This window comes from Galdieria sulphuraria, assembly GCF_000341285.1.
Source record: "Galdieria sulphuraria unplaced genomic scaffold scaf_37, whole genome shotgun sequence".
NCBI classification, from domain to species: domain Eukaryota; phylum Rhodophyta; class Bangiophyceae; order Galdieriales; family Galdieriaceae; genus Galdieria; species Galdieria sulphuraria.
This window is the reverse complement of record NW_005178438.1, coordinates 85,161-112,453: the sequence shown is the minus strand read 5'-3', so window position 1 is coordinate 112,453 and position 27,293 is coordinate 85,161. Positions and strand designations below refer to the sequence as shown.

At 37.8% G+C, this 27,293-nt stretch overlaps 15 protein-coding genes across 20 annotated transcripts; 11 read left to right on the top strand and 4 right to left on the bottom strand.

Annotated features, from left to right (window-relative positions):
• Positions 1 to 363: 363 nt before the first annotated feature.
• Positions 364 to 1,980, top strand: Gasu_41930 (flavodoxin family protein). Its single transcript, XM_005704817.1, has 4 exons — positions 364 to 554; positions 616 to 1,424; positions 1,479 to 1,855; positions 1,930 to 1,980. Exons 1-4 carry the CDS (start codon positions 375 to 377, stop codon positions 1,947 to 1,949), a joined length of 1,386 nt encoding a protein of 461 aa, XP_005704874.1. The 5' UTR covers positions 364 to 374; the 3' UTR covers positions 1,950 to 1,980.
• Positions 1,981 to 2,313: 333 nt separating this feature from the next.
• Positions 2,314 to 3,318, top strand: Gasu_41920 (uncharacterized protein). The gene is made up of 3 exons (XM_005704816.1): positions 2,314 to 2,696; positions 2,749 to 2,822; positions 2,873 to 3,318. Exons 1-3 carry the CDS (start codon positions 2,340 to 2,342, stop codon positions 3,105 to 3,107), a joined length of 666 nt encoding a protein of 221 aa, XP_005704873.1. The 5' UTR covers positions 2,314 to 2,339; the 3' UTR covers positions 3,108 to 3,318.
• Positions 3,319 to 3,337: 19 nt separating this feature from the next.
• Positions 3,338 to 5,163, bottom strand: Gasu_41910 (uncharacterized protein). The gene is made up of 2 exons (XM_005704815.1): positions 3,471 to 5,163; positions 3,338 to 3,405 (listed from the first exon to the last, which is right to left on the bottom strand). Exons 1-2 carry the CDS (start codon positions 5,081 to 5,083, stop codon positions 3,396 to 3,398), a joined length of 1,623 nt encoding a protein of 540 aa, XP_005704872.1. The 5' UTR covers positions 5,084 to 5,163; the 3' UTR covers positions 3,338 to 3,395.
• A 10-nt stretch (positions 5,164 to 5,173) lies between these two features.
• On the top strand, positions 5,174 to 7,668 carry Gasu_41900 (heat shock protein Hsp70). 2 transcript variants are annotated; one of them, XM_005704814.1, is made up of 5 exons: positions 5,174 to 5,486; positions 5,543 to 6,380; positions 6,433 to 7,176; positions 7,230 to 7,556; positions 7,607 to 7,668. In XM_005704814.1, the coding sequence occupies exons 1-5, from the start codon at positions 5,188 to 5,190 to the stop codon at positions 7,622 to 7,624; spliced, it is 2,226 nt and encodes a 741-aa protein (XP_005704871.1). In that variant the 5' UTR covers positions 5,174 to 5,187; the 3' UTR covers positions 7,625 to 7,668. The 2 variants fall into 2 exon arrangements, with proteins under 2 accessions (XP_005704871.1, XP_005704870.1); XM_005704813.1 differs by lacking the exon at positions 7,607 to 7,668 and having other exon boundaries at positions 6,433 to 7,536.
• Positions 7,669 to 7,682: 14 nt separating this feature from the next.
• Gasu_41890 (AP-1 complex subunit gamma-1) lies at positions 7,683 to 10,543 on the bottom strand. The gene is made up of 5 exons (XM_005704812.1): positions 10,484 to 10,543; positions 9,718 to 10,435; positions 9,165 to 9,664; positions 8,050 to 9,106; positions 7,683 to 7,994 (listed from the first exon to the last, which is right to left on the bottom strand). Exons 1-5 carry the CDS (start codon positions 10,525 to 10,527, stop codon positions 7,782 to 7,784), a joined length of 2,532 nt encoding a protein of 843 aa, XP_005704869.1. The 5' UTR covers positions 10,528 to 10,543; the 3' UTR covers positions 7,683 to 7,781.
• Positions 10,544 to 10,563: 20 nt separating this feature from the next.
• Gasu_41880 (small nuclear ribonucleoprotein D1) lies at positions 10,564 to 11,172 on the top strand. Its single transcript, XM_005704811.1, has 2 exons — positions 10,564 to 10,685; positions 10,743 to 11,172. Exons 1-2 carry the CDS (start codon positions 10,672 to 10,674, stop codon positions 11,095 to 11,097), a joined length of 369 nt encoding a protein of 122 aa, XP_005704868.1. The 5' UTR covers positions 10,564 to 10,671; the 3' UTR covers positions 11,098 to 11,172.
• Positions 11,173 to 11,283: 111 nt separating this feature from the next.
• Gasu_41870 (NADH dehydrogenase) lies at positions 11,284 to 13,668 on the top strand. 2 transcript variants are annotated; one of them, XM_005704810.1, is made up of 10 exons: positions 11,284 to 11,605; positions 11,654 to 12,028; positions 12,084 to 12,192; positions 12,251 to 12,409; positions 12,463 to 12,666; positions 12,721 to 12,848; positions 12,901 to 12,994; positions 13,051 to 13,148; positions 13,200 to 13,398; positions 13,451 to 13,668. In XM_005704810.1, exons 1-10 carry the CDS (start codon positions 11,417 to 11,419, stop codon positions 13,540 to 13,542), a joined length of 1,647 nt encoding a protein of 548 aa, XP_005704867.1. In that variant the 5' UTR covers positions 11,284 to 11,416; the 3' UTR covers positions 13,543 to 13,668. The 2 variants fall into 2 exon arrangements, with proteins under 2 accessions (XP_005704867.1, XP_005704866.1); XM_005704809.1 differs by having other exon boundaries at positions 12,721 to 12,854.
• A 5-nt stretch (positions 13,669 to 13,673) lies between these two features.
• Positions 13,674 to 15,249, top strand: Gasu_41860 (ESCRT-I complex subunit TSG11). Its single transcript, XM_005704808.1, has 9 exons — positions 13,674 to 13,757; positions 13,813 to 13,952; positions 14,004 to 14,172; positions 14,223 to 14,446; positions 14,495 to 14,628; positions 14,679 to 14,779; positions 14,840 to 14,902; positions 14,953 to 15,054; positions 15,103 to 15,249. The coding sequence occupies exons 1-9, from the start codon at positions 13,707 to 13,709 to the stop codon at positions 15,184 to 15,186; spliced, it is 1,068 nt and encodes a 355-aa protein (XP_005704865.1). The 5' UTR covers positions 13,674 to 13,706; the 3' UTR covers positions 15,187 to 15,249.
• Positions 15,250 to 16,843: 1,594 nt separating this feature from the next.
• Gasu_41850 (ubiquitin-conjugating enzyme E2) lies at positions 16,844 to 17,688 on the top strand. The gene is made up of 6 exons (XM_005704807.1): positions 16,844 to 16,962; positions 17,018 to 17,170; positions 17,216 to 17,257; positions 17,306 to 17,368; positions 17,420 to 17,500; positions 17,550 to 17,688. The coding sequence occupies exons 1-6, from the start codon at positions 16,909 to 16,911 to the stop codon at positions 17,610 to 17,612; spliced, it is 456 nt and encodes a 151-aa protein (XP_005704864.1). The 5' UTR covers positions 16,844 to 16,908; the 3' UTR covers positions 17,613 to 17,688.
• A 304-nt stretch (positions 17,689 to 17,992) lies between these two features.
• Gasu_41840 (DNA excision repair protein ERCC-1) lies at positions 17,993 to 19,163 on the bottom strand. Its single transcript, XM_005704806.1, has 4 exons — positions 18,866 to 19,163; positions 18,646 to 18,808; positions 18,334 to 18,588; positions 17,993 to 18,282 (listed from the first exon to the last, which is right to left on the bottom strand). The coding sequence occupies exons 1-4, from the start codon at positions 19,138 to 19,140 to the stop codon at positions 18,199 to 18,201; spliced, it is 777 nt and encodes a 258-aa protein (XP_005704863.1). The 5' UTR covers positions 19,141 to 19,163; the 3' UTR covers positions 17,993 to 18,198.
• Positions 19,164 to 19,173: 10 nt separating this feature from the next.
• Gasu_41830 (hypothetical protein) lies at positions 19,174 to 19,698 on the top strand. 2 transcript variants are annotated; one of them, XM_005704805.1, is made up of 3 exons: positions 19,174 to 19,305; positions 19,360 to 19,472; positions 19,524 to 19,698. In XM_005704805.1, exons 1-3 carry the CDS (start codon positions 19,188 to 19,190, stop codon positions 19,665 to 19,667), a joined length of 375 nt encoding a protein of 124 aa, XP_005704862.1. In that variant the 5' UTR covers positions 19,174 to 19,187; the 3' UTR covers positions 19,668 to 19,698. The 2 variants fall into 2 exon arrangements, with proteins under 2 accessions (XP_005704862.1, XP_005704861.1); XM_005704804.1 differs by having other exon boundaries at positions 19,360 to 19,698.
• Positions 19,699 to 19,703: 5 nt separating this feature from the next.
• Positions 19,704 to 21,153, bottom strand: Gasu_41820 (cycloeucalenol cycloisomerase). The gene is made up of 2 exons (XM_005704803.1): positions 20,923 to 21,153; positions 19,704 to 20,871 (listed from the first exon to the last, which is right to left on the bottom strand). The coding sequence occupies exons 1-2, from the start codon at positions 21,091 to 21,093 to the stop codon at positions 20,188 to 20,190; spliced, it is 855 nt and encodes a 284-aa protein (XP_005704860.1). The 5' UTR covers positions 21,094 to 21,153; the 3' UTR covers positions 19,704 to 20,187.
• An 840-nt stretch (positions 21,154 to 21,993) lies between these two features.
• On the top strand, positions 21,994 to 23,838 carry Gasu_41810 (hypothetical protein). 2 transcript variants are annotated; one of them, XM_005704802.1, is made up of 10 exons: positions 21,994 to 22,120; positions 22,169 to 22,300; positions 22,351 to 22,457; positions 22,511 to 22,768; positions 22,815 to 22,882; positions 22,939 to 23,098; positions 23,148 to 23,190; positions 23,236 to 23,461; positions 23,511 to 23,610; positions 23,665 to 23,838. In XM_005704802.1, exons 1-10 carry the CDS (start codon positions 22,045 to 22,047, stop codon positions 23,779 to 23,781), a joined length of 1,287 nt encoding a protein of 428 aa, XP_005704859.1. In that variant the 5' UTR covers positions 21,994 to 22,044; the 3' UTR covers positions 23,782 to 23,838. The 2 variants fall into 2 exon arrangements, with proteins under 2 accessions (XP_005704859.1, XP_005704858.1); XM_005704801.1 differs by having other exon boundaries at positions 23,148 to 23,461.
• A 125-nt stretch (positions 23,839 to 23,963) lies between these two features.
• Gasu_41800 (30S ribosomal protein S8) lies at positions 23,964 to 24,608 on the top strand. The gene has a single exon (XM_005704800.1). It carries the CDS (start codon positions 23,978 to 23,980, stop codon positions 24,452 to 24,454), a length of 477 nt encoding a protein of 158 aa, XP_005704857.1. The 5' UTR covers positions 23,964 to 23,977; the 3' UTR covers positions 24,455 to 24,608.
• A 25-nt stretch (positions 24,609 to 24,633) lies between these two features.
• Positions 24,634 to 26,828, top strand: Gasu_41790 (aspartyl protease). Of its 2 annotated transcripts, none has more exons than XM_005704798.1 (7): positions 24,634 to 24,988; positions 25,038 to 25,277; positions 25,336 to 25,713; positions 25,765 to 25,987; positions 26,037 to 26,061; positions 26,117 to 26,314; positions 26,374 to 26,828. In XM_005704798.1, the coding sequence occupies exons 1-7, from the start codon at positions 24,763 to 24,765 to the stop codon at positions 26,680 to 26,682; spliced, it is 1,599 nt and encodes a 532-aa protein (XP_005704855.1). In that variant the 5' UTR covers positions 24,634 to 24,762; the 3' UTR covers positions 26,683 to 26,828. Both variants share the same exon structure in this region, with proteins under 2 accessions (XP_005704855.1, XP_005704856.1).
• The last annotated feature ends 465 nt before the right edge of the window (positions 26,829 to 27,293 follow it).

The following is a 27,293-nucleotide window of genomic DNA, read 5'->3' as shown; positions in this document are numbered from 1 at the left end:
TAGTTTTATATCGTATGCAAATTGACATGTCAGAGGCTGTTATGGGAAAGAATATAAGCATATGATATACCGTAGAATGTGTTGTTAGCTTACTTGTTCTTACCGTTGAAAATCAATTAGGAGCTTGCTTTGAGAAGTGAATAACCAGCTTTAGGTTCAACAGTTTCTTTGCCGTACATTTTCCTTTTTACAGAATAACAAGAGACTCTGTTGAGTTCTTAAAATAAATTGTAATACATATGGGCATCTTCTTTTCAAGTCTTTGATAAGAGAAACTTTATACGATAGGGAATTCTTCTCATAAGAAGAGATAAAGGTTACATTCTCATTTCCAGTCCATCATCTCATTAGAGAGAGAGAGAGAGAGAGGCGTTATGCGATTGCTCTACGCTACAGAAACGGGTACTGCTGCTGAGTTGTCACAGTTGGTTGCCGAACACTTTGCAAAATATATATCCCACCTGAAAGTACTAGAACTTTGTGACTATGATCAGACCCAACTTCCACTGGAAGACATCGTTCTATTCATTATTTCTACTACAGGAGATGGAGAAGTACCACAAGGCAAGTTGTCAACACTTTGAATAATTCCTTGACGTAGATTCTCATATTCAGGTGTATTCAGATATGAGAAATTTTTGGAGATTCCTATTGCTTAAAAACTTACCTGCCCATTCACTTTCTCAAGTCCAATATGCAGTTTTTGGTTTGGGTGATTCTTCCTATTTAAGATTCAACGCTGCTGCAAGAAAATTGGACAAAAGACTTCAACACTTGGGAGCAAGACCTTTGTTGCCTATCAAGTTGGGAGATGAACAAGAACGAAATGGTTTGGAAGGAGCTTTACAGGATTGGCTCGTTCAGTTGACAGACAAATTGCAACTCGAAGAGGTTCGCATGAATCCTTCAACGGATGGTGTTTTTTACTATTATAGGGTTAAAGAATCTTTACAGTCTGTTAAAAGCACATCGATAGATAAATGGAATGCAGGTGAATGTTGTTCTAGTCAACAGTTCTTTTGGGAGGCAAAGGTTATATCCAATCAGTTGTTAGTTGAAGAGGATTGCGAACATGAAGTTCGTCAAATATCCTTGAATATAGAAAACTCATCCATCACTTATAAACCTGGAGATGTGGTTTATATTTATCCCAAGAATTCTGTAGCAGAAGTAGGAAAACTGATCAAAATGATGGGATACAATCCTAAACAAGTACTCGAGGTTGAAAGACTAAATGATATTGCGCCGGTATTGAATTTGAGTTGTCCTTGTACTTTGGAGTCATTGGTTGCCTCCCAGTTTGATTTATATGCCTTGCCTAGAAGAACTTTTTTTAGAAAACTTGCCAAGTTCGCAAAAGATTCGGAAGAACGGGATAGGTTGCTATATTTCTCTACTAGTGAAGGTGCAGATGATTTTCGTCAGTATGTCACAGTAGAACGGCACAATATCCTCATGTGCTTACGTGATTTTCCTAGTTGTCGTCCTTGTATCGAAGACTTGATCCAGTTTTTGCCTCCTTTAAGACCTCGTCCCTTTTCCATTGCATCATCTCCCACTTATCATTCTGGTACACTTCAAGTTTGTGTATCCATTGTAAAGTATCAAGATTGTTTTGGTTTTTGGCGTCAAGGAGTATGTAGTTCATTCTTAAAGAGAAGCAAATGTGGTGACGTGATTCCTGTGTTTGTAAAGAGAGGCAGTTTAAAGTTCCCACAAGTGACTGATAAGAAACCTTGTATTATGATTGGACCTGGTACTGGTGTTGCACCTTTTCGTTCCTATTTATGGGAGTGTTTTGCTCATCATCGATATATTGTAACCCAAGATTCTTGTCGAATTCTATTCTTTGGTTGTAGATATGAGCAAAGAGACTTTCTCTACAAGGAGGAATGGGAACACTTGAAACAAGCCAATATTCTTTCTCAGTTGCACACTGCATTTTCTAGAGATGGCGCCAAGAAAGTATACGTTCAACATAGGTTACTGGAACAAGCACAGGTGATAAGGGAGCTAATTCTGAAAGAAGGGATAATATTTATTGCAGGCTCTGCCAAACAAATGCCCCGAGACGTTCGTCAAGCACTGGAACAAGTTATTTCTACTTTTAACGAAGAAGAAGCCGAGAAATATTTAAAGAAGATGGAAGCAACAGGTCGACTTCAAATAGAATGTTGGTCTTGACTTTGGATGTTTTTCTTGAGTCTATGATAGAGGGGTTCTTTGGCCACTAGTAGAGAAGGAAAGCTATCACTCACGAGCTTACTAAAGATCATTAGAATAGGCGGCGGATGCATTTCATTAAAAATCTTTTGTCCGTTTGTGTATTAGCGATTCCGATGTGTGGGTTTGTAAGCGTACCTCCGGTGATATCGCAAACTTACAAAGCAACCTCTATCAACCGAATACCTTGGAGACACAGAAACTTTGTTGTTACGTTGAACAAGTTAAGATTACCCCCAAGGTTCGAGTACTTACGACAAGCTCGTTGTACTGTGACGACGGAAAGGCCCAGCTTGAAAAGAGAGATTACCAGAGAGCCTTCATCATATTCGAATGAGAATACTTTGGACTCGTTTCTTGCAGAAAAGGGTTATAAAGTAGAAGATAGTGTTATTTTATTTGATGGAGAGTGCAACCTTTGTAACGGGTCTGTCAACTTTGTGCTTGACCACGATAAGGACGAAATATTCAAGGTAGGTTTGGAGTTTTGTTTTGGAGTCTTGTGTCACTATAAATATCCTACAGTTTGCAGCATTACAGAGTCCCGTGGGAGTAGCCTTGTTGCAAAAATATGATGGTCCTATGGATATGTCATCACTGTAAGTCTTATGAGAAACAAAAGATTGGAAACTGAACCATAGGAATATAGAGTTCTTATTGAAAAGGGTCGATTGCTTCTCAAATCGGATGCAATACTAAGAATAGCAGAGTTATTGGACAACCAGATACTTTGTGTATTAGCAGTGGCTACCCGATGGGGGTTTCCAAGGTGGTTGAGAGATTGGGTTTATACGGAAATCATATCCAAGTATCGACGTCAGATATTTGGAGAGACGGACTCTTGTCGTTTGATGGAGCCTGGTTGGGAACATCGATTCCTTTAAGAGAAGCATAGTTTAGTTGCTTCTTCTGTTGTATATCATTTTTGGAATGAAGGATAGCTGAAAACTTGACAATTGTTGACGGCCGTCCTTCATATTCAATTGCTTGTTTTGGATGTCATAAAGAATATTTGGAATTGCGTTATCCTTTATCGTTGCTTTGTAAATGAGAGAAACCAATCCAATACCTGGTCAATATGATCCGATGCCATTTCATGGACACCATAAGCACGATTCAACAATTCCTCTATATTACTTTGTAAAGTCTTCCCTTTTTTCCCTAAAATAGAATCATCGACTGCTTGCCATAAATAGGAATATTCCAATTCTCTTGGATCTCTTAAAAGATATCCCTGAGAATCTAACCATCGCGTTGTATTCAGCAAGTCAAACAATTGTCGTGATAATGATAAGGAAATAATTGGAATCTTCTCGTGAAACCAATCAGCAGTTATCGGCACTGGTTTCAAAGACAATATACGACAAGCTATTTTGTGTTGAGTCAAGAGATTACAAGAACTGTTTACATGGTTGAATGACCCAAACGTAGTATCCTTTAGCATATGAACAAAGAAAGTAGGAGGATAAGGATTCCAATCGAATAAAGTAAAGGACTGAAAGCTTCCGGGAGAAATATAAATAGCTTGAGCCGATATATTTCGAAGAAATGTTGAAAGGATAGAGACGAATGAACCTCCACTGGATACACCCAATGCATACAATTTTAGAGACTGGATAGCTTGTTGAGAGTTTGTTTGATTGTTGACAAAATTCTCAAATATCCATTCCTGAAAACTTTGATGTACTCGAATAACATCCTTATTACCCAGTGCTGGATAAAAGGAATCCCAACAACCACTCCATCTATCAACTGAAGAAAAGGCAACGACCGAAAAGTTTCTTCGTAAAGCTTCACATACAACAGAAACTTCTTCTGGTAATACAAACCAATCTCGTGCGCTATGTTTACAGCCGTGAAATAACAACAATACTGAATGAATGTCGCTTTCTGGAGAATGCTGAACAATACTAGACACTTGTACATCCGACAATACTTCATGTTTGGCATAACTACAAATATCAAAGCAACCATTAACTTTGGCTACTTCAGTTCCCTCCATATTACTTTTCAAGCTTGAAATATGATTCAATGTCAACTTGTTCTCATAAAATGAATTCAAATTTTGACTGGAGAAGCTAAGATTAGAAGGTCCCTGTGACTCCAACGATGGAAGTGCAACTTGAAGATTCTCAGAGTAATTAGAAGAAATATTCGTCCAATCAACCAACTCTAGTGAATCAACATAAGAAGAGTTGTTGAATTGAGTTTCTGAAATATTTCTAGTCTTCACCAAGTTGGAGGGTTCTGGTTTTAGAAATGGGGTCTCATCATGATACGTTTCCACAACTTCAACTGAGGATGGTTTTATGTTGGATAATGAAACAGAATTATCCATCAAACTAACAGGATTCTTCAATAAAGAGATGGTTGCTTGGTCCTGCATTGAGATATTTGAGTCGCTGTTCAGCTGCTTCCCATCCAAAGTATAGGATTCAGTGGATGAACTTGTTGTCATATCATCAGTTGCTTCCAAAGCACTGTTATAATTGGCAAATAGTACTAAATCTAAAGTCCCATTGGATGGCCGCTGGTAGCTGCCTTCCTGAGATGGAACTGTGCCTACCCATTGTTGGGGACTTGAAGCGGTTTCTGACACAAGATGCTGTTCTTCTTTTCTTTCTAACAACAATGGTTCCTTTCTCCCATCATCTTCCCATTGTCTATTTTTATTTTCTGATAACCAGGAATCATCTTGCTTGCTGCTTAAGGTGTTGTTGTGTCCTAACAGAAAAGAAACCAACAACAAAGAGAAAACAATCACCCCAAAAGTGATTCTCAGAAGACCAAGTTTCCTACGAGAATAATTATGAGCTGTTCTCCTTGGTACATGTCGAGCTTCAAAAGGCAAAAGTGCCATAACACACACATACACTATCACCACTTTCCAATGAGAAAAGACAAGTTTTTCATTGTAAAGTTTTTGCAATTACTTTTTGACAAAAAGCGCCATTTTGTTTTATTATGGCAAGTCACAAAACTTGCAAGCTTTTTGTTGTTTTGTTTGTTATATCACTATATTGTTGTACACTAGTGCAAAGCGATATCATAGGAATCGATCTAGGGTCCGATTATTTAAAAGTTGGCAAGGTACAATCAAATAGGGGTGTTCAAGTGGTTCATAATGAACAGTCGAAAAGAAAAACACCTTCTGTTCTCGCCTTTCCACCAGATGGATCCTTTCTGTTCGGTGATTTGGCAGTAGCTTCAAACTCTAAATTTCCCAATCGGACGGCACTACATCCACTTGAATACCTAACAGGGTACTATCGTTTGCTTTTCCAATATATTTTCATAGATGCTCATTCTTTCTATTTAGATATGAGGAACATCGATCGCTTCTAGAAGAACAAGGCTTTTCTCATAGTGCCCAAATATATGCTCTATTCTTAAAGCAAGCTCTGAAGATAGCCAATGCCAGTCAACACTCCGTAGTGGCAGGTCTGGTGATTCCTCCTTGGTTGAATTTGCAGCAGCGTCAAAATGTGCTCTTTGCTTGTGAAATGGTAGATATATCTTCTGTTGTTTTGATTCATAGCAATACAGCTTGTGCTGTCAAATATTTGTTAGATTGGAAACCTGAACAACCTCAGTTGGTATTATTCATAGATATTGGAGTAGAAAGTACTATTGCTACCATTGTTTCAGTTGCGTATCAAAGTACAGGAACTAGTGTGACACCACAAAGCTATCATTTACAAGTGAAGAGCCATTCTTGGGATAAAACTTTAGGAGGAAAGTATATTGATGAGAGACTGGCAAATTGGATTGTACAAAAAGCAGCTACCAAAGGACAATTGGGTGCTCATTCTCCGTCATTCATCATGAACCATGCAAAGTGTCAAACAAGAGTGCTTCAAGAAGCCAAAAGAATCAAGGAAATCTTAACCGTCAATCAAGAAACAGTGGCCAGTTTGGAAAACATAATAGACTCCATCGATATCCAAGTTCCCATATATCGAAGGGAAGTAGAGGCGTTGCTTATTGATTCCCATTCCATTTCCCGTCTAGTCAATCATTCTCTGACGTTGGCCAATCTTCAAAAAGAACAAATCGACGTCATTGTACCTTTTGGAGGAACGAGTCGGATTCCTTTGATACAACATCTTTTGAAACAGTCTTTGAAAGAGTTGAACAAAAGCATTCACGCAGATGAGGTACGTATATGTATGTTGAGTTATTGTCATTCTTTAGATAAAATTCATTTAGGGAGCCGTTTATGGTGCAACATTCTATGCTGCCTTATCTAGTCCAAAGATACGTTCAAGAGCTCTTTCCATCAAAGAATGGCAAACATTTGACATTTGGATACAAATCTTCGATTCCAACGAAACTTGTTTATGGGATGCGCCACTGGTTCAAATAGGAGAATCCATTCCAACGACGAAGGAATTCATTTTTCATCCAAAGAATGATTTCGACATTCATTTATATGCCTTTCGAAATGAAAGTATGGTATATTTACTGGAGAATACTCAACTGTATCCAAATGAGTCTTCTCGACAATGGTTGGGAAATACAACCTTTCATGTGAACTTTATGGATTCTTGTGACTACTCGAATTCTTATGTCCGCATGGAGATTGGCATGAATATCCAAGGTTTTATCTCTCCTCCCGAGTTGGAATGGATATGCACAGAAAATAACAATCTCACAGATACTGTCAACAATACATCCAATACCATGGCAACAGGAGTACAAAAGGAACGAAGAAGACAACTGCTAGAGGTAAAGAATATTCAATCCAACTATGGGCTTCTTCTTCCTTTTTGGAATCATTCTACACTGGAACAGTTAAAAGTGGAATTACAACAACGGCAACAAAGGGATGCTGAAGTGCGTAGACATTCGGACATGTGCAATGAATTGGAGTCTCGTATACTTTTGTATCGTCAACGATTGACGGAACAAGGTCATGAGTGGAATGTCTTTACTTGTGAAAAGGAGAGACAAGTGAGTATGGTTCCTTTTTTTGTTTACACAGTCTTTCATCAACAACAACTTAGAAAATATTACATAATTTGGAACAACTGGAAAGTTGGTTGTATTCATATCCTCAGATGAGCTTGATTCAACAAAAACAACAGCAAATGCAGGATTGGATTCTCCCCATCCAGGAACGAATTGAAATGAATCGCAAAATACAAAAGGCTGTTGAGCAGCTGAATAGTACTCTTATATTTGCCAAGCAAGTTTTGGAGGCAGGGAATATTTCGATGAGTCCTGAGCTATCATCCAGCTTGGACTCGGAAGTGAATGAGTTGGAAAAGTGGTTGAACAACAAATGGAATGAATATATTCAAAAGGCACCTTATGAAGAATCGCGTACAAAAGTATTCTCCATCAGCCAGTGTGATACAGCAACGCAAACAATTTTGAATAGAATCACAGAACTTTATAGAGCTGCAGAACAATCAAATATGGCTGAAGGTGACCACAATCCTGAAAAGTATAGTCATCCTGAAACACAAACCACAATGCCAATACAATCTGATGATAATTCAACGCAACAATCCAATGCAGTAGAAACAAATCATGATGAATTATAATAAAAGGACTCACAGTATTCCCTTTCTGACAGGAAAATCACGGAAAATTCCTTCGCTAGTGATTGGATTGCGAGTAGAAGAATCCATTTCATAACTTATTCTATATTTGAGCTGCCAAATCTTCTCTTCTGATGTAGTTTGAGACAAACGAGCTATTTGGATCAATTCCTTTCCCTGTTCAAGTGTGGTTCCTGTTGCTGGCTGCAAATCAATCTTCATATACTATCGAGAGAAGGGTTCATACACTATCGATTGGAAACATAAACAACAGATTTACCTTTGGTACGGCAATTTGTAGTCGAAAATGTTTCAAAGGCTCAGGTACAAGACTGTGAAAGTGAAACTCTACTTTCCAAGTAAAACTAGGATCATACTCTTCAAAGAAATACAACTCTGCATTTAAATGCTCTCCACATTGGATAGTCTTTGAAGTGCCAGTTTTTTCATTTTTGTCAGACAATAGCAATCCATCTAATTCATTTTTGAATATATTTCGAGAGGAATCCGTACTTTTGCCAAAATCCAAGATTTCCAAACGACCCAAGTCTATTGATGCTGCTTCTTGTTCTTCTTCATTATCTGCTTGTTCTTCTTCATCCAATAACAATGATACCAAACTTTCAGACAATTCCTTCCGGGGATTCGCTCCGGGGGCCGTATCTGAACCGCTCAAATGTTTCTTTCTCAAGGAATTGTAATCCATAGGGGGAAGGGAAGCCATAATCTTCTTTGAAACTGTATTCCATCGTTCGTCCAACATTTGGAAATATTCACAAGCTCTTTGCTGTACCTCTAAATCTAGACTAGTCTGATAAGTGCGCAAGATAGTTGAGATTAATTCTTGAGTTTCTCGAGGTAACATAACACGCATATACAATTTGGCAAGACAACTAAGCGCCACTTCTCTCAAGAGTGAAGAGGAGGAATGTACGGAGCCTCCTAACAAAACTTCTCTCTTCATACCTTCGTCATATGTATTTCGCATGGATAAGTGAAGAATGGTACGCAAACTGTTTACTACTTGTTCAGAAGATAAAACCTGTTGTTCAATCAATTTGTATCCATATTCGCCGATAATCCAAATAGAAACTATTTCCAAAGCAGGTTTCAATGCATAAAGTGACTGGTCCAATCTATCTGCAATTTGTGGATTTACTTTTGCATAGGGCTGCAGTCCGAGTTCAAACAAGAGTCTAGCTGCATATTCTTGAACTGACTGTTTTGCAGAAATAAGAGCAATGAATAAGCTTATTAATGATTCTGGCATCAATACGTCTGTCAAGCTCAAAGTACGAGCCATGCAATTGACGTGCCATTCGATATCTGGAGCAAAACTAAGCAACAAACCCAACTCAATACCCAACATTCTATCTCTTTCAGTGCCGTACTTACCGATCAGCCATGTCTGATAACTTTCGTGCGACATCTGGCTTCAATTCATCTTCACATGTTTCCAAAAATTCCAAAAAACATCGAGAAAGTTGCATTATATTAGAAGAATCGGTCAAAGCATACACCAGATCTAGTGCTCTTCTTCGAATCGAAATATCGGGATCACTCAAACACTCCAGAATAGTATTGAGATATCGTTTGACGTCTTCCTTCTTCTCTCCAACTACGGTAAGAAGAGTCTGAAGAGATACATATCGAGCATTGTTATCCTTTGCTTCATTCAACAATCGCCCACCTAATGTTTCTACAGCCAAAGAGCGTAATGTGTCCGGCAATTCACGAATAGCGATGACTGTTCTGACGCACTCATAAATAACTGCCAATCCTGCATTGGAAGAAGAATCCGTGTTCGAAAGTATTTTGATAAGTACATCGGTACAACTATGGGCGGCTTCTTTACTTCCTCTTCCATAAACACTTAAAACTTGAAGAAGTTTCACCTAAAATAAATTTATAAAAATTGGACTCTCGAAATAAAAGTTCTAACACTTACTTGAAGAAATGGGTCTGTTATGCCAGATATGGTCAGTTCAGGATCAAATGAAGGCGATAATAGTTCTTTCAAAAGATTGACGCAAGGTGGAATAACTCTGTTGCGCAGTCGATCGATATATTCAGGACTTGTATGTGCCAGTTCAAATGCCAGTGCCAATCCTGTCAACACAATTTCTTCCGTGTGTTCTCCCAAAGTTTGGGTCATATAGTCGAACAACAAACTGCTATATTCTGGTACCTTTTTACAAATACGCACAGCAGATAACAAAGCCTTTTTCCTAAGATAAGGGTCTTTTCCCTGTAAGTGCTTCTCCACCAAAGGAAATACGTCTTTGATGAGTTCAGCTGAAGCAACATTTCCGACAGCTGTCAATGCTAAACCAGCCACCAATGGAATGCTACTTTGCAAGTCTTGAACAAGGCAGTTGGTAACTAGCGTTAAAATTTCTTGATTTTCATCCAATAAAACCAACAAGCCCAAATATCCCACTCTCTTATCCTTATACTTTGGTGATGTACAAAGTTTCAAACACTCGAGCTGACCAAACTCGGTAGGATAACCCTGCATATGAAAGAATAATAGTTTTGCTATATTTCTTCGTCGAAAAGCAGTATCCCCTTCTTTAAACAAGTCTCTTATTTGTGCTGATTCCTTTTTCACCAGAGCTCTTTCTTCGGCAGTTGTTTTACAACTTCGAAACTCTTTCACAACTTCTCTATAGATAATGCAGATTAGAAAACCCTTGAATAGTCATATTCATTACCTAAGAGTTTTACAATAAAAGGTCTTTTTGGCGTCTCTAAACATTTCCTTTGTTTTCTTGTACAACTTTTTAGCTTCCTTCTCCATTTTGTCCGCAATTAAAAGAATTGCTGTTGGATTCTTATTGAAAAAGGAGCAACTTTGCCATTATAGTTTCGACGAACATTGTGGGAGATATTGCCTTTCAATATGAAGTTGACGAGGTAAACAAGAAGGCATGATTGTTCTCTTTGTTGAGGGTTCTATATCAACTTCTTTAGGTTTTTAATGAAGCTAAATAGTGAAACTGTAACGGTAGAACTGAAGAATGGCACCGTTGTTCAAGGTACAGTAACTGGAGTGGACCACAATATGAACACTACGTTAAAAGCAGTTAAAATGACTCCTCGTGGGAAGAATCCAGTTACGTTGGACGCCATGAGCTTGAGAGGAAGTACCATTCGTTATTTTATCTTACCAGAAAGTCTCAACGTTGATTCTTTACTGGTTGACGATAGTATTCGTCCACGGGGTAGTATTGCCAAGGAAGTAACGAAAGGACGTGGAAGAGGACGAGGTAGAGGTAGAGGAAGTGGTGGTGGACGAGTTAGAGGATCGGCTGCTGGTGGACGTTAGTATTTCTCTTGGGAGTACAAATAGAAACCCACAACGAATAGCCCAATTTCTTGTAATAAACACAAAGTTTGGAGAATCTCGTGCGCTCACACTTTGATAATACATCGAACAGATATTTCGAAGGCTAAACAGGAGACATTTCTTTTTTTGAAGACATAGAAGATAGTATACAGTGGGAACACTGGTTGACCACTTCGATATTTTGTGGTTGAAAAAGCTTTTATGAGAATAGGAAAGCCTTTCTGCTGGTGATTAAAATGATTTTTACAAAAAGGCGCCATCCATTGACATTTTTCTGATTACGACTTACACACAACTGATGGCTTGTTTTGTCAGCTACAGCTATACAAGTTTCCACTGGAAAACGAATTCTTTAATAAGAAAGACCGAAATATGTAGAAAGAAAGGCACTGGAAAAGTTTATTCCAGTAGAGACTTGGTTGCAGCGCTACCAAAGACTCCAACACCTCAGAAAGATCCTGTTCAAGAAAAAAACCAAACCAAAAGAGTAAATGTCTCCTCGTTTATTTAGCCTCCTATTTACTTTGACAATTAGAGCAATGAAACTTCGGTAAACGAGGACTCTTTCTTTTCTCTCATTTTGAATCGCGTGGTAGACACAGTCGATGACGCTATGGTGCACTTTAATAGGACATTCTTTCCTCCCAAAATAGATCCTCAAGCCAAAAAACCAACTTTGGTTATCTTAGGAACTGGTTGGGCAGCACATTCTCTGATAAAAGTCATAGATACAGTGAAATACGATGTCAGAGTCGTCTCACCCAGGAACTACTTCTTGTTTACCCCAATGCTACCTTCAACTGCAGTCGGAACAGTAGAATTTAGAAGTATTGTAGAAACTTTTCGCACAGCAAACCCGTTTGTTGACTATTTCGAAGCGCATTGCGTTGATGTCGATCTTCAAAAACAGGTATTGGGAGTGTGTCCTTGCAATATTCTGAAAATGATAGTATATATTCTTCCAGGTGGCAGTGTGTGAGTCCAATATTCCTGGAGAAAAGAGAAAGTTTCAGATATTTTATGATTATCTGGTTATTGCAGTTGGTGCTGCTACCAATACTTTTGGAACACCAGGTAGGAGAAATATAGGCACCTGATACAAAGTGATTTAATCTTTATGTCGTAATAATAGGTGTACAAGAACATTGTTATTTTCTAAAAGAAATATCGGATGCTCGTGGTCTTCGAAGAGCTATAGTGGAACGATTTGAGTTGGCCAGTTTTCCGGATATTAGTAAAGAAGAGAAATGTCGTTTATTGAGTTTTGTTGTGGTCGGTGGAGGCCCCACTGGTAAGTAGTTTGCATTACATCTAACAAAGTACAATCAACCAATTATTGTGCAGGTTGTGAGTTTGCTGCAGAACTACATGACTTTCTCGTACAGGATTTGAAAAAATACTATCCAAAATTATTTGGAGATGTACAAGTGCTTTTATTGCAATCGGGTGATTCCATTTTGACGCAATTTGACCGTACCTTACAAGAGAAAGCTTTGGAGAATTTTCGTCAAAGTAATATTCAAGTGATCACTAAAGCTCGAGTAACAGGTTCGTTCATAACTTGTGATTGGTTGTAAGTGATATAAAGTGTGGGTGCCGTAGAAGTGACGTCTACGCATATTCGACTGGTGGATGGAAAGGAAATTCCTTATGGCTTAGCAGTTTGGGCTGCAGGAAATGGAACTCAACCATTGACAAGGTTGTTGTTGTCAAAGATCCCAGAACAGAAGGTTGATGTTTCTAACGATATTCAATTTGATGAGTTTGACTGGGAATAAATAGGAAGCTAGAGGTCGACTGTTGGTAGATTCCTGGTTGCGAGTAAAAGGTGCTTTGAATGTATTTGCTGTAGGAGATTGTGCAGCGATGGAACCAGGTATTTATGAAACCAATACACACTCAAATACATATGGAATTGATTGTCCAATATAGTACCTTTACCTGCTACTGCTCAAGTCGCTGGTCAACAGGGTGCGTATTTAGCACGTTTATTTAATCGCGACTATTGCTTGAGCTGTCCGGTACCCGAGGTAATCAACTTTGTTTATCAGTTATACGTATACACATCTAACAAGCAATAGTCGGAAGAAAAGTCAACTGCACCCTTAGCGAAATGGCGTCCAGGAGGCTCACCTGAAGTAGCAAAACCTTTTCAGTTTTTGTCGCTGGGTATTCTTGCTTATATCGGCAGAGAACGTGCGATGGCACAGATTGAAACTGGACTGGAAAAGATCAAAATGGCTGGTGTTTTAACTTATTTGTTATGGCAGTCTGTTTACAGTAAGTGCAATACTTTGTGAGCAAGAGTTATTCCATTGTTGACAATTTGTAGTAACTAAACAAGTATCTTTTCGCAATCGAGTTTTAGTATTGTTTGATTGGTTCAAGACAAGAGTGTTTGGTAGAGATATGTCACAGTTTTAGAGAAAACATTGTGTTTAGTAGAGAGGGAAATATAAAGTGGGATAAATGGGGTTGTTGAAGTGTCCACAAGTGTTGGGAAAAGGCCATTCTCGAAGGTTGGGCCAAGAGACGTGAATGCGAATGGAAATAATAAGAAAGATTGATTGATTGATTGGTGTTTAGAAATGAGTTCGCCAAGATTGTTGGTTCATAGTTCAACGGTCAATCGTTTGTTGGTAAGAAAACCTGCTTCGTGGTAATATAAAAATGAAAACATATACACACGACTAGTTGGAAACAGAGCAGTCATATTCTCGCAACAACCACCTTCGTATTATACAAGACTGTCAGGAGGCTCTCAGACAGTGCCCTTCTCTAGTAGCAAGAGTTGACACACTCACACACAACAACGGTTTCGTTTCTAGACTAATGTAAGAAAAGACATCATAAAACTGTCGTACGTTTTAAATAGGCGTCTCTAGTTGCTTGGGTGGTACTGTAGCTGTTCGTTATAAAGGAAACGGGTACAATATTCCGGTAGACATTTGGATTCCAGAACCCTATCCTAGTTACCCACCTCTAGTATACGTTACACCAACCCCCAACATGTATATTCCTAGTGACCACCCTTACGTAGATACTTCTGGACTAGTAAGAAAACATTCGCTTTATTCCTTTCCGATGCTTACGAGTGCAAATAGGTAAACTTGACTTATTTGGCAAAATGGGATCCCTCCTCTTATAGCATTGCTGGTCTGATTGGAGTGTTGGTTTCAATCTTTAGTTCAAAACCTCCCGTCTTTGCAAAAACTTCCCGCCGTTCACAGTCAGCGGAAATTGTCAATAAGCCTTTACCTGTGTCTCCAACTTGTCGTGCGGAAACACCACCCACTCAAAGAGTTTCTGCAGAAGAAGAACATCGAAGGTAGTTTCAGTTTTTATTGGCTTCAAAATTGAGCCAACTTGATAATAGGGAAATGGTTACGTTGGTTTCAGGAAAAGTGAAGGGACAACTTGAGAATGCGGAAAAGAAAGGTAAAACTGAAATTTCACAACTATTGGAAGTAAGACAGGCGTTACAAAAAGGTGCGGAAGCTATTCAAGAAGGTGAGTTATGACTGACATGGTGAGTAGTGATTGATTTTAGCACCCTTAAGGCTTGGATTCTATTTCGGTTGCACGAGTAGACGCTGAAAGAGAATTTTCAAATACTGAGAGACAATTGACACAAACAAGACAGTGGTTGGAAGAGAACAAGGCAAGTTTTGTGGAAACATAGTTATTTGTTCAGTAATATCTCAACAATATTCCTACCTAGCATTTAAAGGGAACTTTGGATATCGATGATATTATTATTTTTCCGGATAATGTACAGAGAAAAGTACGTTTGCAAAATGATCATTTTGTTTTGAGTTGAACCTTGTTGGATAGATTGTGCAATATCGAGCCAAAGATTCTGCTCTTCAAGATGCGTTGTGTCTTTTGGACGAGGCTCTAGAAATGAACTTGATAGACTTGGCTGTATTCTTAAAGGTAGAATGGAAAGACTAATCACTTTAAAATAGGATTAACAAATGATAGGAAGTACGACGATTAGCAAAAGAACAATATAAATGTCGTGGCATGATACAGTATCTTAGTCGGAATCGAAAATGTGTGTCGTAACAAAGTACATAATTACTTCTTTCATTTTATTGTATTTATATCAGTAAAAACAAAAGTGGATCGTTTGAGCGAACAAGTTAATGTGTTGCATCTCATCTTTCTGGGTTAAATGTTTGCAAGCGTTCGTCAATTCGTTGATATAGAATCATAGAAGCACGTTCTAATAATTGAATATTATTTTCAACCGCAAGTTGCTATGTTGACTCTTTCAGTTGGTTAAAATGGAACTTGAACACCATATCTTACTTGATCTCTTTTGTATTGTCGGCATCTTTGCTTGGACTCACGTTTTTGCTTGTTTCTTCTCTTCTTAATCTGCTCAGGTGACAACGAAGACAAGTTGACCGAAAATTTTTCCCTATCCATACAATCTCATGTATAAAGTATGGATTGTACTACACATTCATTACCTACCTTTGGTGATACATGACAACAGAAGTGGATGCAGAACTATTCAAATACATTTTCCTTTTACTCAATACTGTATCTGAGTGGAACACAGCTAAAGCATTGTCTTTCCCAAACATTTCCATCAACTTTTGAACTCTTTGTTGAAGCCTTCTTTCTTCTTTCTTTGTTTCTTCCAACAGTGCTTCCAAGGATTGTCTCTTTTTCCAGTCCGATAAATTATTTTCTCCACTTTCAGTTGACGGTGAGCTACAATCTTTGGAGTCTGAGTATCCTTTGGAAGAACTTGAGCCCCACGAAGATGGATAAGATAAATCCTTGAAACAGACAGAGTGGCTTCTTGTTAGGTCCAACTTTGGGGATGTTTGTTTGCCGTTTTCTTTAGATGTTTCAATCTTATTCACTTGTTCTGTGGTAGTGGTGGTGCAAGTAGAAGATTCTTCCACCGAATAAAAGAAACTTGCTAGTGGAGTTTCTTCTCCACTCAATGCCAGGGAGGAAATACTTATTCGTTCAAACAAGTGACTCATGAGAGAGTAGACGTGGCGCCCAAACCAACTCAAAACACCCGTCCACGAACTATCTTAATCAGTTGAACGGTATCGAAATAGCCACGAATCAATTTTGTCTCACCGACGGAAATCAGGACATTCTTCATAGCCAAAGTGTCTGGGGCATTCCCTTGGCATCATCCTTGATTCTCCTGTCGATGTCTAACCTCTTTGGTGGGTACAGTTGGGTGATACAAAGTCGTGCTCTATACTCTTAGTAACATTTCAAAACGATAGGATTGTTTTTTTGTAATGTTTATAAATAATAGATATAAAGGTGTGCACCTTTAGATGGAGATTTCCAGGGTTGTGTACTTTTTACCGAACTGCTATTCTCATTTCTTCATAAATATCTATATTCCAGTCTCATTCTTGAGGCTAAGCCCTTTATATTGTAGATGAAAAGTCATAGAAAATATTTCTAAATCATGAATTTCTTTTTAAAAATGGAAAGTTTTGGGTCTCAATGGAATGACTCGAGTATGTACTATTGTTTATTACCTTCTACGGAAGCTTGTAGTGAGTGTTTATATCCTAAAGAGTACCAGAGAGATGTTTTGATTGGAATTCTCTCTCTCTCTCTCTCTCTCTTATGTGCTATTCTCTCATGAATAAAGATGGCTTGGCACTAATATTATTCAAATTGTTCATTTTATATCAAAACTGCCTTTCCCTCCATAGCTATATGCTGCTCCCCTCATTGACCATCCGTTGGAATTTCTCTTCTCTTGTGAATTGGGAAGTGTGAGAGACTGAAGTTTTTATGAGTACTCCTGCCAGAAGAAGACTGATAAGGGATTTTAAGAAGCTGCAACAAGTATGCTTGTTTTGTTCTTTCTCTTGTTTATTCAATCCCTTCTGTTTGGGAGTAGGACCCTCCCAGTGGTTGTAGCGGTGCCCCTTGTGAAAATGATATCATGCGCTGGAATGCAGTCATTCTAGGTCCAGAAGATAGTATTTGGGAAGGCGGCACTTTTAAATTAACTTTTCAATTCACTGAAGACTATCCTAATAAACCTCCTACCGTATGTAAACTGGGTTTCGTCGTTCTTTTGTTTACTCCATTACAGGTGAAATTTATTTCCAAAATGTACCACCCCAATATTTACTCGGTTGGTAGCTTTTGTTCAAGTTGTGTTTCAAATATGAACCCTTTCTAGGATGGAAGTATTTGTCTCGATATTTTACAAAACCAGTGGAGTCCTATCTACGATATTTCAGCGGTGAGTTGGGTCTCAAGTATGAATGACGACTTTTGCTCATCGGGAATGAAGATTTTGACTTCCATTCAGTCTCTTTTGTGTGATCCTAATCCTAATTCGCCTGCAAATTCAGAGGCAGCCAGACTCTATCAGGTTGGTTATTTAAAGGGTTTATGCAAGTGCGAGCTTTGAACTTTTGTAGGAGAATCGAAGAGAATATGATCGTCGTGTGCAAGAAGTTGTAGAAGAGTCGTGGAAAGGATAGTCTAACGTCTATGTTGGAGAAGAAGAAGAATATGAACAACAAAATATAAACGATGGAATCAAGTTTCTGTGTTGTATCTATTCAAAATATGTTTTCCAGTAACAACACTAGTGACTTTGTCTAATAAGACAGCTTTTCCATTATTTACTTGTCATATATCAATACAGCAGGTCGATAATGGCAATCGGGTTTTTGAACAATGTCGAGCTTCACCTATGAATAAGCCTCAAGTTGTTTCACGGCTTCGACACAATTGTTGGACCATTTCCTCTTACAAAATGATACAAATGAATGCCTGATTATTCTTATTTTATATAGTTTGTGAAAGCAATGCTACTAGAAATATTGTAGACTCTCTTGTCCTTCTACATGGATTGAATAAAACTGACAAGTTTAGAAGACCAACAGCTGTGTTTATCTATCATGACAGACAGTATTAGTGTGCTTTACATATTTGAAAGTTGATCACTGATGTTTCTACGAAACACGAGGTGATAAAATAATATCTGAAAGATTGTTATCCAATATCCAAACTATTCAGTCATCCTCTTTTTCAACGACGAAATTTGGTGAGCAAAGGAAAAGATCATTTCTTACGAAATGGCATTTGTAAGGCTTCCTTTAAACGTTGCACTTTGGTTGGACCGATTCCAGGACATTTGCTCAATTCCTATCGATAAACATCCAACTGGGGTTCACGTATGGAATGGAACTTTCATACCTTCACATCGGCATTAACCAAAGCATGCACGGTCTTAAAATTGGCAATAAGCTGCATAGCGTCTGTCTTATTGATCGACGGAATACTCGTCAACGCACTTTCCACTTTGGAAATGTAGTCTTGTTCCGTTCTTTCTCTCAATACATCTGTCGGTTTGTTCTCCAACGCAAAATAGGTTTCCAAATATCTCGCAGCTTCCTTTTCATTTCGTGTAACAATCAAAGTAAACTCACTAAAAACACACAATTTTGTAACCTAGTTTTTTACAACACTACAGATCAACCAACACAACAGCTAATCAACCTAACTGACCTCTTTCAGAGCCAGTTCAAAGTCCTCTACGTCTATCAAACATACAAGTATTCGCAAACGAAATTGCTTTCCTATTGCTTTGACACGGTCATAAATGTACTGCGGAGTCAAAAGGTGTTGGCTAATACGCAAAAACAGTGCACAAGTATAACGACCTAATAAACTAGAGAGACAACGAGCAGCTAAAGTGCCTCATAAACTAACCCGTTTTGAGACTTACTAATCAGGTACAATGTTTCCATAGTTCCAAAGCACCTGTTTGATAAAACCATTTAAAGGATTATTTTTCTGAGTAGCTTGGTTAACCACAATGAAATGGTTTGCTTTTGCCTGAGCAATGATAAGGTCGGTCTTGGCTTTGGACGAGAAAGAATAGGAAAGAGAAGATAAAGACGCACTTTCACTTCCTTGTTCTTCATGAGTCTCGAAGAATTCCGAGTCCTTTAGAAACTGAAACGCTTGCGTAAACTCGTGATCTTCCTCTGTTGTTTCCATCAAATTTTATAGCCCTATTTACATAATCTGCTGTTTTCCCCTCTTTCATGGAACGTTTATCGGACTTTCTGTTGCACTTGGACGTTATCTTAAGAGCAATCCCTGTCGATATCTTCCAAGGTGTACAAAGTGACTTTCCAATTCAGTTAGATTCGTCAACTACAGGTATCTTTTTCTTAACCATCTTGTAGACTGGCTGCCTATTGTTCCCAATAATAGATCTGGATCTGGACGCGGTAACCAATACCTTCGCAACTTCGGCAAAGGAACTCGATTGCTATATAGCTTCCCTTGCTGAATTGCAACCAACAAAAGCACAAAGGTTGCAAAAGGTTTGCTGGAGTCTTTGCCCTACTTTCCTTGGTCTAACACTATTTCTTAAGAAAACCCAAGAAGCTGAAAACAAATTAAAAGAAGTTAACCGGTTGCTGGAAGAAGTTGTGCTCGAGTTGAAACAAGCAGAAGCACTTCTGACTCAAACTCTGGAAAGCGACCCTTTTTTTGGAGCGCACATCGGTAGCTCTTAAACTGTCGTTCTTACCGGTTTTTGCTTTGATACTTGTTTTTCTTAAATTAATTTTATTTCTTTTTGTTTGTTTAAAAAAGAATGACGCAAAATTTTATTATTTTATTTAAAAATTGAACAAATAGAACTGTTGAAACTGAACAAACTTTTACAACCAGCCGCATGTGAGATGCCAAATCATATTCTTCGTTGTACAAGAGAATAATTTTTACATTAAACATATGTTAACTTTTGCATAATCGAAAATAATGGATGGCATAATCTTACTAAATCTGCTCAATAATTTAATCTTTTGGAATTTACTTTGAAAATAATTTAGCAATTCTATTTTGCTCTCGATGGTTAAAATTATTTAAATTATGAAAAAAATGGAATTATTATATCAGCACTGTATCTTTCATGATTTCTTTTTCAACTTTGATTTTCAAACTTTAAATTTGTGCTCGAATTTTATATTTTAAAGAGTTCTTTGATTGGATGCAAAATTCTGGCTTGTGATGTAAAAAATAATATCCTCATTTTTACAAAATGAAGGGAATACCTTGAAATTGCGAACCATTCAACGAACCAATAAATATTCTCCACAAATCAAGCAAAACTGTAACAATCATTGCTGCGGCAAAACTATCCAACACTACTGCTGTTAGATTCCAATCGTGCTGAGGGTCTTCGTCAATACGGTAATACATTGGAAAACTAACCACAAAGTATATTGCATAGAATACAGATCCAAAATAAACCATTTTTTCCCAGTTATCAAATGAATAATACGGAAACCATGCGATAGTTACTGTTTCCGCGACTGCTGTTGCATATGCTAATAGAAGAATGAATAGCCACTTTATCAGAGTCTGTATAAGCACTGACTGTCTTTCTGTGCTTTTGACAACTCGCCGCAGAATTATTGTAGCAAATGTATGATAAAAACAGAAATAGGCATGTGTCGCTAGGTAACACGGAATAGGTACATGGTTCCAGTAATACGACTCAAAAGTATAATGAGCTCCAAGAAGTTGATAAAAGTAGTGAGTCCAAAAATAGTTTCCAATATAGCCAAACACCAAATTCCATAAATTGGCTTTGATCCAAAAACGCTGAGAAAAAGCTCTCTTCTTGTCTTCGCTACAACTGAGCAACAATGGTACTATAAAGCAGGGTGCTGCCATTAGGAGAGAGAACAGCAAGTATTCGTTCTTTCCACAATACTAAAGTTGCTACGACGTCAGTACCAGCCTCCCACGAGTCAAGACAACTACCTTGTAACCTTTGCTACCAACCAAACCCAAAACCAAAGAAGCAATACTTAAAGGAGTCACAACTAAAAAAACCTTCTCGCACCATCTCTTACTTTCATCTGCAGCGAACCAACTTTCAAGAAGTTTCTGTTTAGATACAACATTCGATGGTGTCGGGTCTCGAGTGGCCATCACAAACGAAAATCTTCAGCTCCTAAAGGAAATCATAAGAATGCTTAGTACGAGATGCTTTTTGTGAATATCTTCTATTTTTTATATCAGCACATTCATCAAAATCACATAAATCTTTTGTTGTAGGAAATTCATTGTTGGAAAGAAAATAAAGCTACCTTCAAGATTAGGGTGTGTCTTGAAAGAAATGGTGAAGTTAGTTACCATGCCAGCCAGGAAATAATTCCTTGTCTATAAAAGTGATTTGAAGGAATCTGTTACTATCTTGCATCCCTAAGGTAAGAGTTTTTCAACACTATAGCAAGAATGGAATTTAATGTCCGTTTTCGTTTTTTGGACAAGACACATTCGTTAAAACTCCTTCTTAAAATAAGGAATAGTCAACGTCAGACTGCAAAATTATAATTACTGAGAGTTGATTATCGAATGATGGCAGGAAGGATTTAACAGAAGCCAACGGCATGAACCAGTCTCATTGGAATTGGAAGCTAACTCTCTCACTTATCTATTATTTGGTATGACTTGCATAAAGAGGCAAAAAGTGCGTCAGTAGTCTTTCGATTAACATTACTAACAACAAAGTTATTGGAAGAACTATGATATTAAAGTTGCTTCCAATTCTCATGTAGGAAAGCTTTCAATATTGTGTATAATTTGCATTGCCACTCTATTATGTCTATATTAAGAGAGAGTTGTAATCAGACCATTGTCCCAGAAACGAAGAATAAACATTTCAAAAATTCGAGAGTCATTTCGAAACTACGATCAAGTTATCGACGAAATATTATTGAAATAGCTTTATACAGTATTAAAGACATTGGTTTCGAATAAAATTTGCTTGCTTTTTATCTGTTGCTGTGTTATGCACAAATAAAGGACGAAGGACAATGTGTCAGAATACAATTTTGGAATTCAATTTTGGCGGTCCGACAAAGCCAACAGTCATTCGGAATGACACAAGATGAGAAAGCAACAACCAACAAAGGTCTTGCTATCTTGAAGAAGATGGGGTTTCGGGAAAGAATAGGTAGTTTCCTCATTGATTGGTGTTAGCTGTTCTAAAGATGAGACGAAGGACGCTTTGAAAGTGGTATTTTACAACCCATCTCGCCGAAGAAAGTATTGGGACGACAAGGTCTCGGTTATGATAGTAGTCAAGAATCAACTTTGCACTATGCTGATACTAGTTCATTTCATGGAATCGCAGGTATTTCTTTGATTTACTTGTATCCGAAAGACTAAAAGTTTTTCTCGCAGATTGGGAAGTGGAAAGTAGTATAGAAGAGATCAAGCCTCAAACGAACTCATCCATCTCTGTATTCACAAAGAGAAAGCGTTTGTCGAAAGATGTAAATCAGGTTGAAGTACTTTTTGCGTTTCTCATATTTCTTCAGTTTTGTTTACGAAAGTATTTCAGGAGAACAATGCGTTGGATTGTCTATTGCTGGAAAGAAGACAGGAGACAGTCAGATGTGGTCTGTTGGTTGACTTCGATGTTTTGATAAGTAATCATGAAACCAGAAGAGTGCAGGCTTTGAAAGAAACTGTCGAATCATTTTCTGAAACTAAATATGATTGGGATTCCTTACAGTGGTTACTACAAGACGAAGAGAGTGATTGGACCTTGTTACAAAAGGTTATGAACTTTCTGTTCTCAAATGTCTTAGATGAGGACGTAAGTCTTTTGATCTTTTATTGCCCTTATCGTTAACGAAGAAAAGGAAATGTCATCCACTTATGAGAGATTCGAATCCAATATCATGAAGCAACCTTTAGAACGTAATATAAGGTGAGTAATGGGACAAATCTACCGGTTGAAGCTTATTAACACAGTTTTACTTATAGAGCTCAACAACTTTGTGAAGGACTGTCAAAGAAACCACTCGTTCGAGTTGGGATGCTCCACAAAGGTAGCAGGTTACGTATGAACGAGGAAATGAATGTCTTAAGTGTTCGCAATCTACAGATATGCGCATATGCCGTTTCTCTCGATACATTTGCTCACGTAAGATTTATCTTCTTTTAAAGAATATTTACAAATTTAATTTTCCTAGGTTCCTTATAATGAACAGTGGATTGAGTTGTGTAGAAGATTAGGTAGACAGTTCAACATGTTTTCCTTTATAATGCTGAATTGTATAGGCGTTTGTCCACAGGATTGCTATGCAGTACTTACTCCTCATAAAGCAAGCACACATCGACCTTCTCAGCTTGAAGTGGGTGTCATTCTTAGCAGTATACAACCAATACGGTGGAATTCCATTTCGACCTCTTTGGATGCAACAGGCGTTTTACACGAGATAATGAAACAAAGAGCTGCACTTCGAGACAAATCGGGAAAAATTATATTTCGAAATGTCTTGGCAAGGTTTGTTCTCTTAGGATTGGAAGTGTTCTAGAAGATTTGATCCCAGTAGATTCTCATCGGACCGACTGTGGTATTTGGCAACAGCTATAAAATTGAATGAAAGCAAATATTATTGGGTAACATACAAAGGTTGGGGAAATTCCGAACTAGTAAGTTGCATTCAAAGTTTTTACGACTCGTTAACGCTCATCAAATATGAATAGATAGAAGAGGATTCTATTGAGCGTATCTCTCAAAAGGAGGAGGATATATTCATAGCAAACAATTATCAAGGAATAAGCACACCCGAAAAACAAAAGGTTTTCAAAGATATAAAGTAACTGATTCCATTTCCAAGTTTTCTTCAGAGTTACTATATCTGCATATTTCAGGCTGATTGAAGATAGCGAGTTGTTGATTCAATATTATCTTGGTCAACAAAGTGCGAAGACTTGAATGCCTCAACTTCTTCATATACTTAGTTTTGGAATTTTAAAGAGAGCACAATAATCTATCTTTCCTTGAAACAATAACACAATGCCTTCGTATCTTAGCTTGCAAATGATGCTTTGTGAAATGAATCGAACTTTAAGGCCTCCACACAAATCCATTATCCCGCTTTTCTCGTCCGTTCCTGTCTTTTCTGTTTTTTGCAATAGAATTATGAAAAACTGTGTTGTTCACTTTGTGTCTAAAATTAAAAACGGACGTCACAAGGCGATTATTGAGGCGCCATTTAACGCAGAAACTTGGGAAATAGCTCAGGCTTTACAACGGGGAGGTTACATAAGAGCGGCCGCTATTGACGACAACACTATACGTGTTCTTACCAAGCCTTTTGCTATTCAAGACATCAAACTACTATCCAAGTCATCAAGACCCTTGTATACCGATATTCCCAAATATTGCAATTTCATTGACCAAACACTTTTATGGACACCTGAAGGAATCTTCTGGGACTATGAAGCTAGAAAAAAGAGACTAGGAGGTGAAGTGATTCTTAGAATCAGATGAACAGGTTTCCCTTGAAGTTTAATCTTGTTTGATTACTTGAGCAGAGAAAAAGTAGAGTTTGAATACGGGATCAGATATCAAAGTTTAGGTGTTGTATAGTTGGCATGATCTGTTGGATTTAGTGATACTATTAAACTCAAATTTTTGATTTTTAGAAATGAGATTCTTATATGCATACATTGAGCAGACTGATTTTTTATATACTTCTCTATACGATCCCCACATAAAACACAACTAGTCACTTCAAGACAAATCAAATGTCTTGGATAGATCACACGACAAAATGCCAACTGCTGGCGATCTGTTGGATGACTTGTCCAGTTGGGATTTTTTTTCTGGTTGTGGATCTTTTGGCATTTTTTTTCGAAAATCATTTTGCGCCAATTTTGGCTTTAAAAGTAACGGTTGACCAAGTAGGTTCCCAAAATATGAAGTGCTTGTTGTTCTGTATTGAAATTTTACTTCTGCTAGTACTGTCATCTTTGCATATTTCCGAATGTACGATTCCAATACATAATAATGAGAATCCAAAAAGTAGGTATCTGAAAATGGCATTATTTGAAAAATAACAGCTGCTTCAAAGCTATGACAACTTCACTACATGCTTTCAGAGCTGATGTGAGAGAGGTATTTGACTTTTCTAAGAGACCATGGACACCAAAGGCAAGAGACTCTTGCTCCCAAGAAAGAGATCGAACAAGTCGCCCTTATAATTATGTGTTCTCGGATCCTACAGGAAGACTTGTAGCAAAAGAATCTTTATACAGATCTTCATCCAGACAACTAAGTTCTGAAATTATATTGAAAGGGGGAGCAGAAATAGGTAAGTACATGGGCGATTGGCATATATAGAGCAAACTCATGATTTTTTTCTTTTCCAGTTGGTGGCTATTATTTCCAAATACAAGTAGGTGGGCAACCTATCTATGTCCAAATCGATACAGGAAGTTCAACTCTAGTGGTGCCTCTCAGTCAGTGTAACACTTGCAACGTCCCAGATAGATACAATCTTGCAAATAGTACAACAGGAACAGTCATATCTTGCAACTCTCCGACTTGTGGAGCAAATACCTGCAATCAGCAAATTTGTAGCTCCTGCTCCAGTAGTCAAGCTTGCTGTTCCGAAAATGGAATTTGTGGATTCTTCATTGAGTATGGAGATGGTACCACTGCTACAGGAGCTTTGTATCAGGATATCGTGACAGTAGGAGAATATTCTGTGCAAGCAACCTTTGCGGGGGCGGATACAGAAACCGCAAGTACGCTAAGCTTCTTTCGCAAGATACACCAATATTGAAGGTTCCTCGTAGATTTTCTGGTAGGGAAGGCAGCAGGTGTCTTGGGACTTGCCTATAGTTCACTTAGCTGCAATCCAACGTGCATTTCTCCAGTATTTCACCAGCTTGTTGAGAGTTTTAGCCTTCCAAATATTTTCTCTGTTCTTATCAATCAAGATATTGGAGCTTTTGTTGTTGGCGGAGTCAACTCCAGCCTTTATGAAGGTCCCATTGAATATTCTTCTTTAGCCAACGAGTGAGTATGATAATGACCTTTTGAAGTGTAAACTGAAGCTCTTCGAAAGACAAAATCCACAGTTTTATGATGTTGTAGGTTTTTCTTTCTTCATCCGATGAAAATGACAATTTTGAACTTTTTTCCTAGACAATAGAAAGTGTTCAAGTCAATTCGAATTCTCTCTCGATTCCTTCCTTTAATGCCATCGTGGATACTGGAACTACGTTAATTGTTGCTTCCCCTTATATCTTTGATGCATTGAAAGAATATTTTCAAACCAACTTCTGTAATGTTCCTGGGTTGTGTCCTTCTTCTAGTAATCCTGGTGTTACTTGGTTTGGAACGGTATGCAAGACATGTATCTTTCGCTCTCAATCTCACATGAACTCGGGCGTAACCCATAGGATTATTGCGTGAACTTAACTCCAGAAGAGCTGTCACAACTTCCTGATATTGAATTCTCATTAGCAGGTGGTGTTACTTTATCTTTAGGACCTGAGCATTATATGTTTCATGTTTCCAGTAATAATATATTTTCCGCGGCATCGGGTTCTTACTGTTTGGGTATACAACCCTCTTCACAAAACTTAGGGCCAACTAGTGATGGCAATGAAATGATTCTTGGAAATACATTACAACTCAAGTATTATTTAGTTTTTGATCGAGAGAATAAGCGTATTGGTTTTGCCAAAGGAAAGCAACTTTCCAGTTAATTAATTGCTCAATTGAGCTCCATCCAATTGTCTTGTGACAAATTGTCTGCGGAACTTGACATTTTACGCAGTACATTGTGTGTCGTCTTAAGTAAAGCAACTTTTCCGATGGCTATAAGTCAATTCATGGATAACATTTCATTTGGTCGCCATTTCTTTAACAACTGTTATCTTTGAATAATTTTTGAAACAAAAAATTCTTTATCTTTTCAATAATGTTGTAATAACTCTCTATTGAAAACAGAAACAACTTTCTCAAGAAATAATATAATAAGTTTCCTTCCAAGTAGCCAAACCAAGTCATTTACGTAATTTGTTACTTTTGGATTGCATGCAGTTCCTGTTAGAGATTTTGACGGTGTAAATTATCTTAAACATTATCAGAAACGATATATACGATGAGGATAAAGACTGCAAATAATCATAGGAATCCAGTTCAATGGAATACGAGTACCAAGGAAAGATGCAACTTATTTAGCCATGAAAAAATGATCTTATTTGCCAGTCTAAAGACAAATCTTTATTGTTAAATGTATTGAAATTAGAAAGCCATGCAATGGAACGGCAAAACCTGGGTCCCATAGCTAAAACAGCAAGATGAATGAGTCACC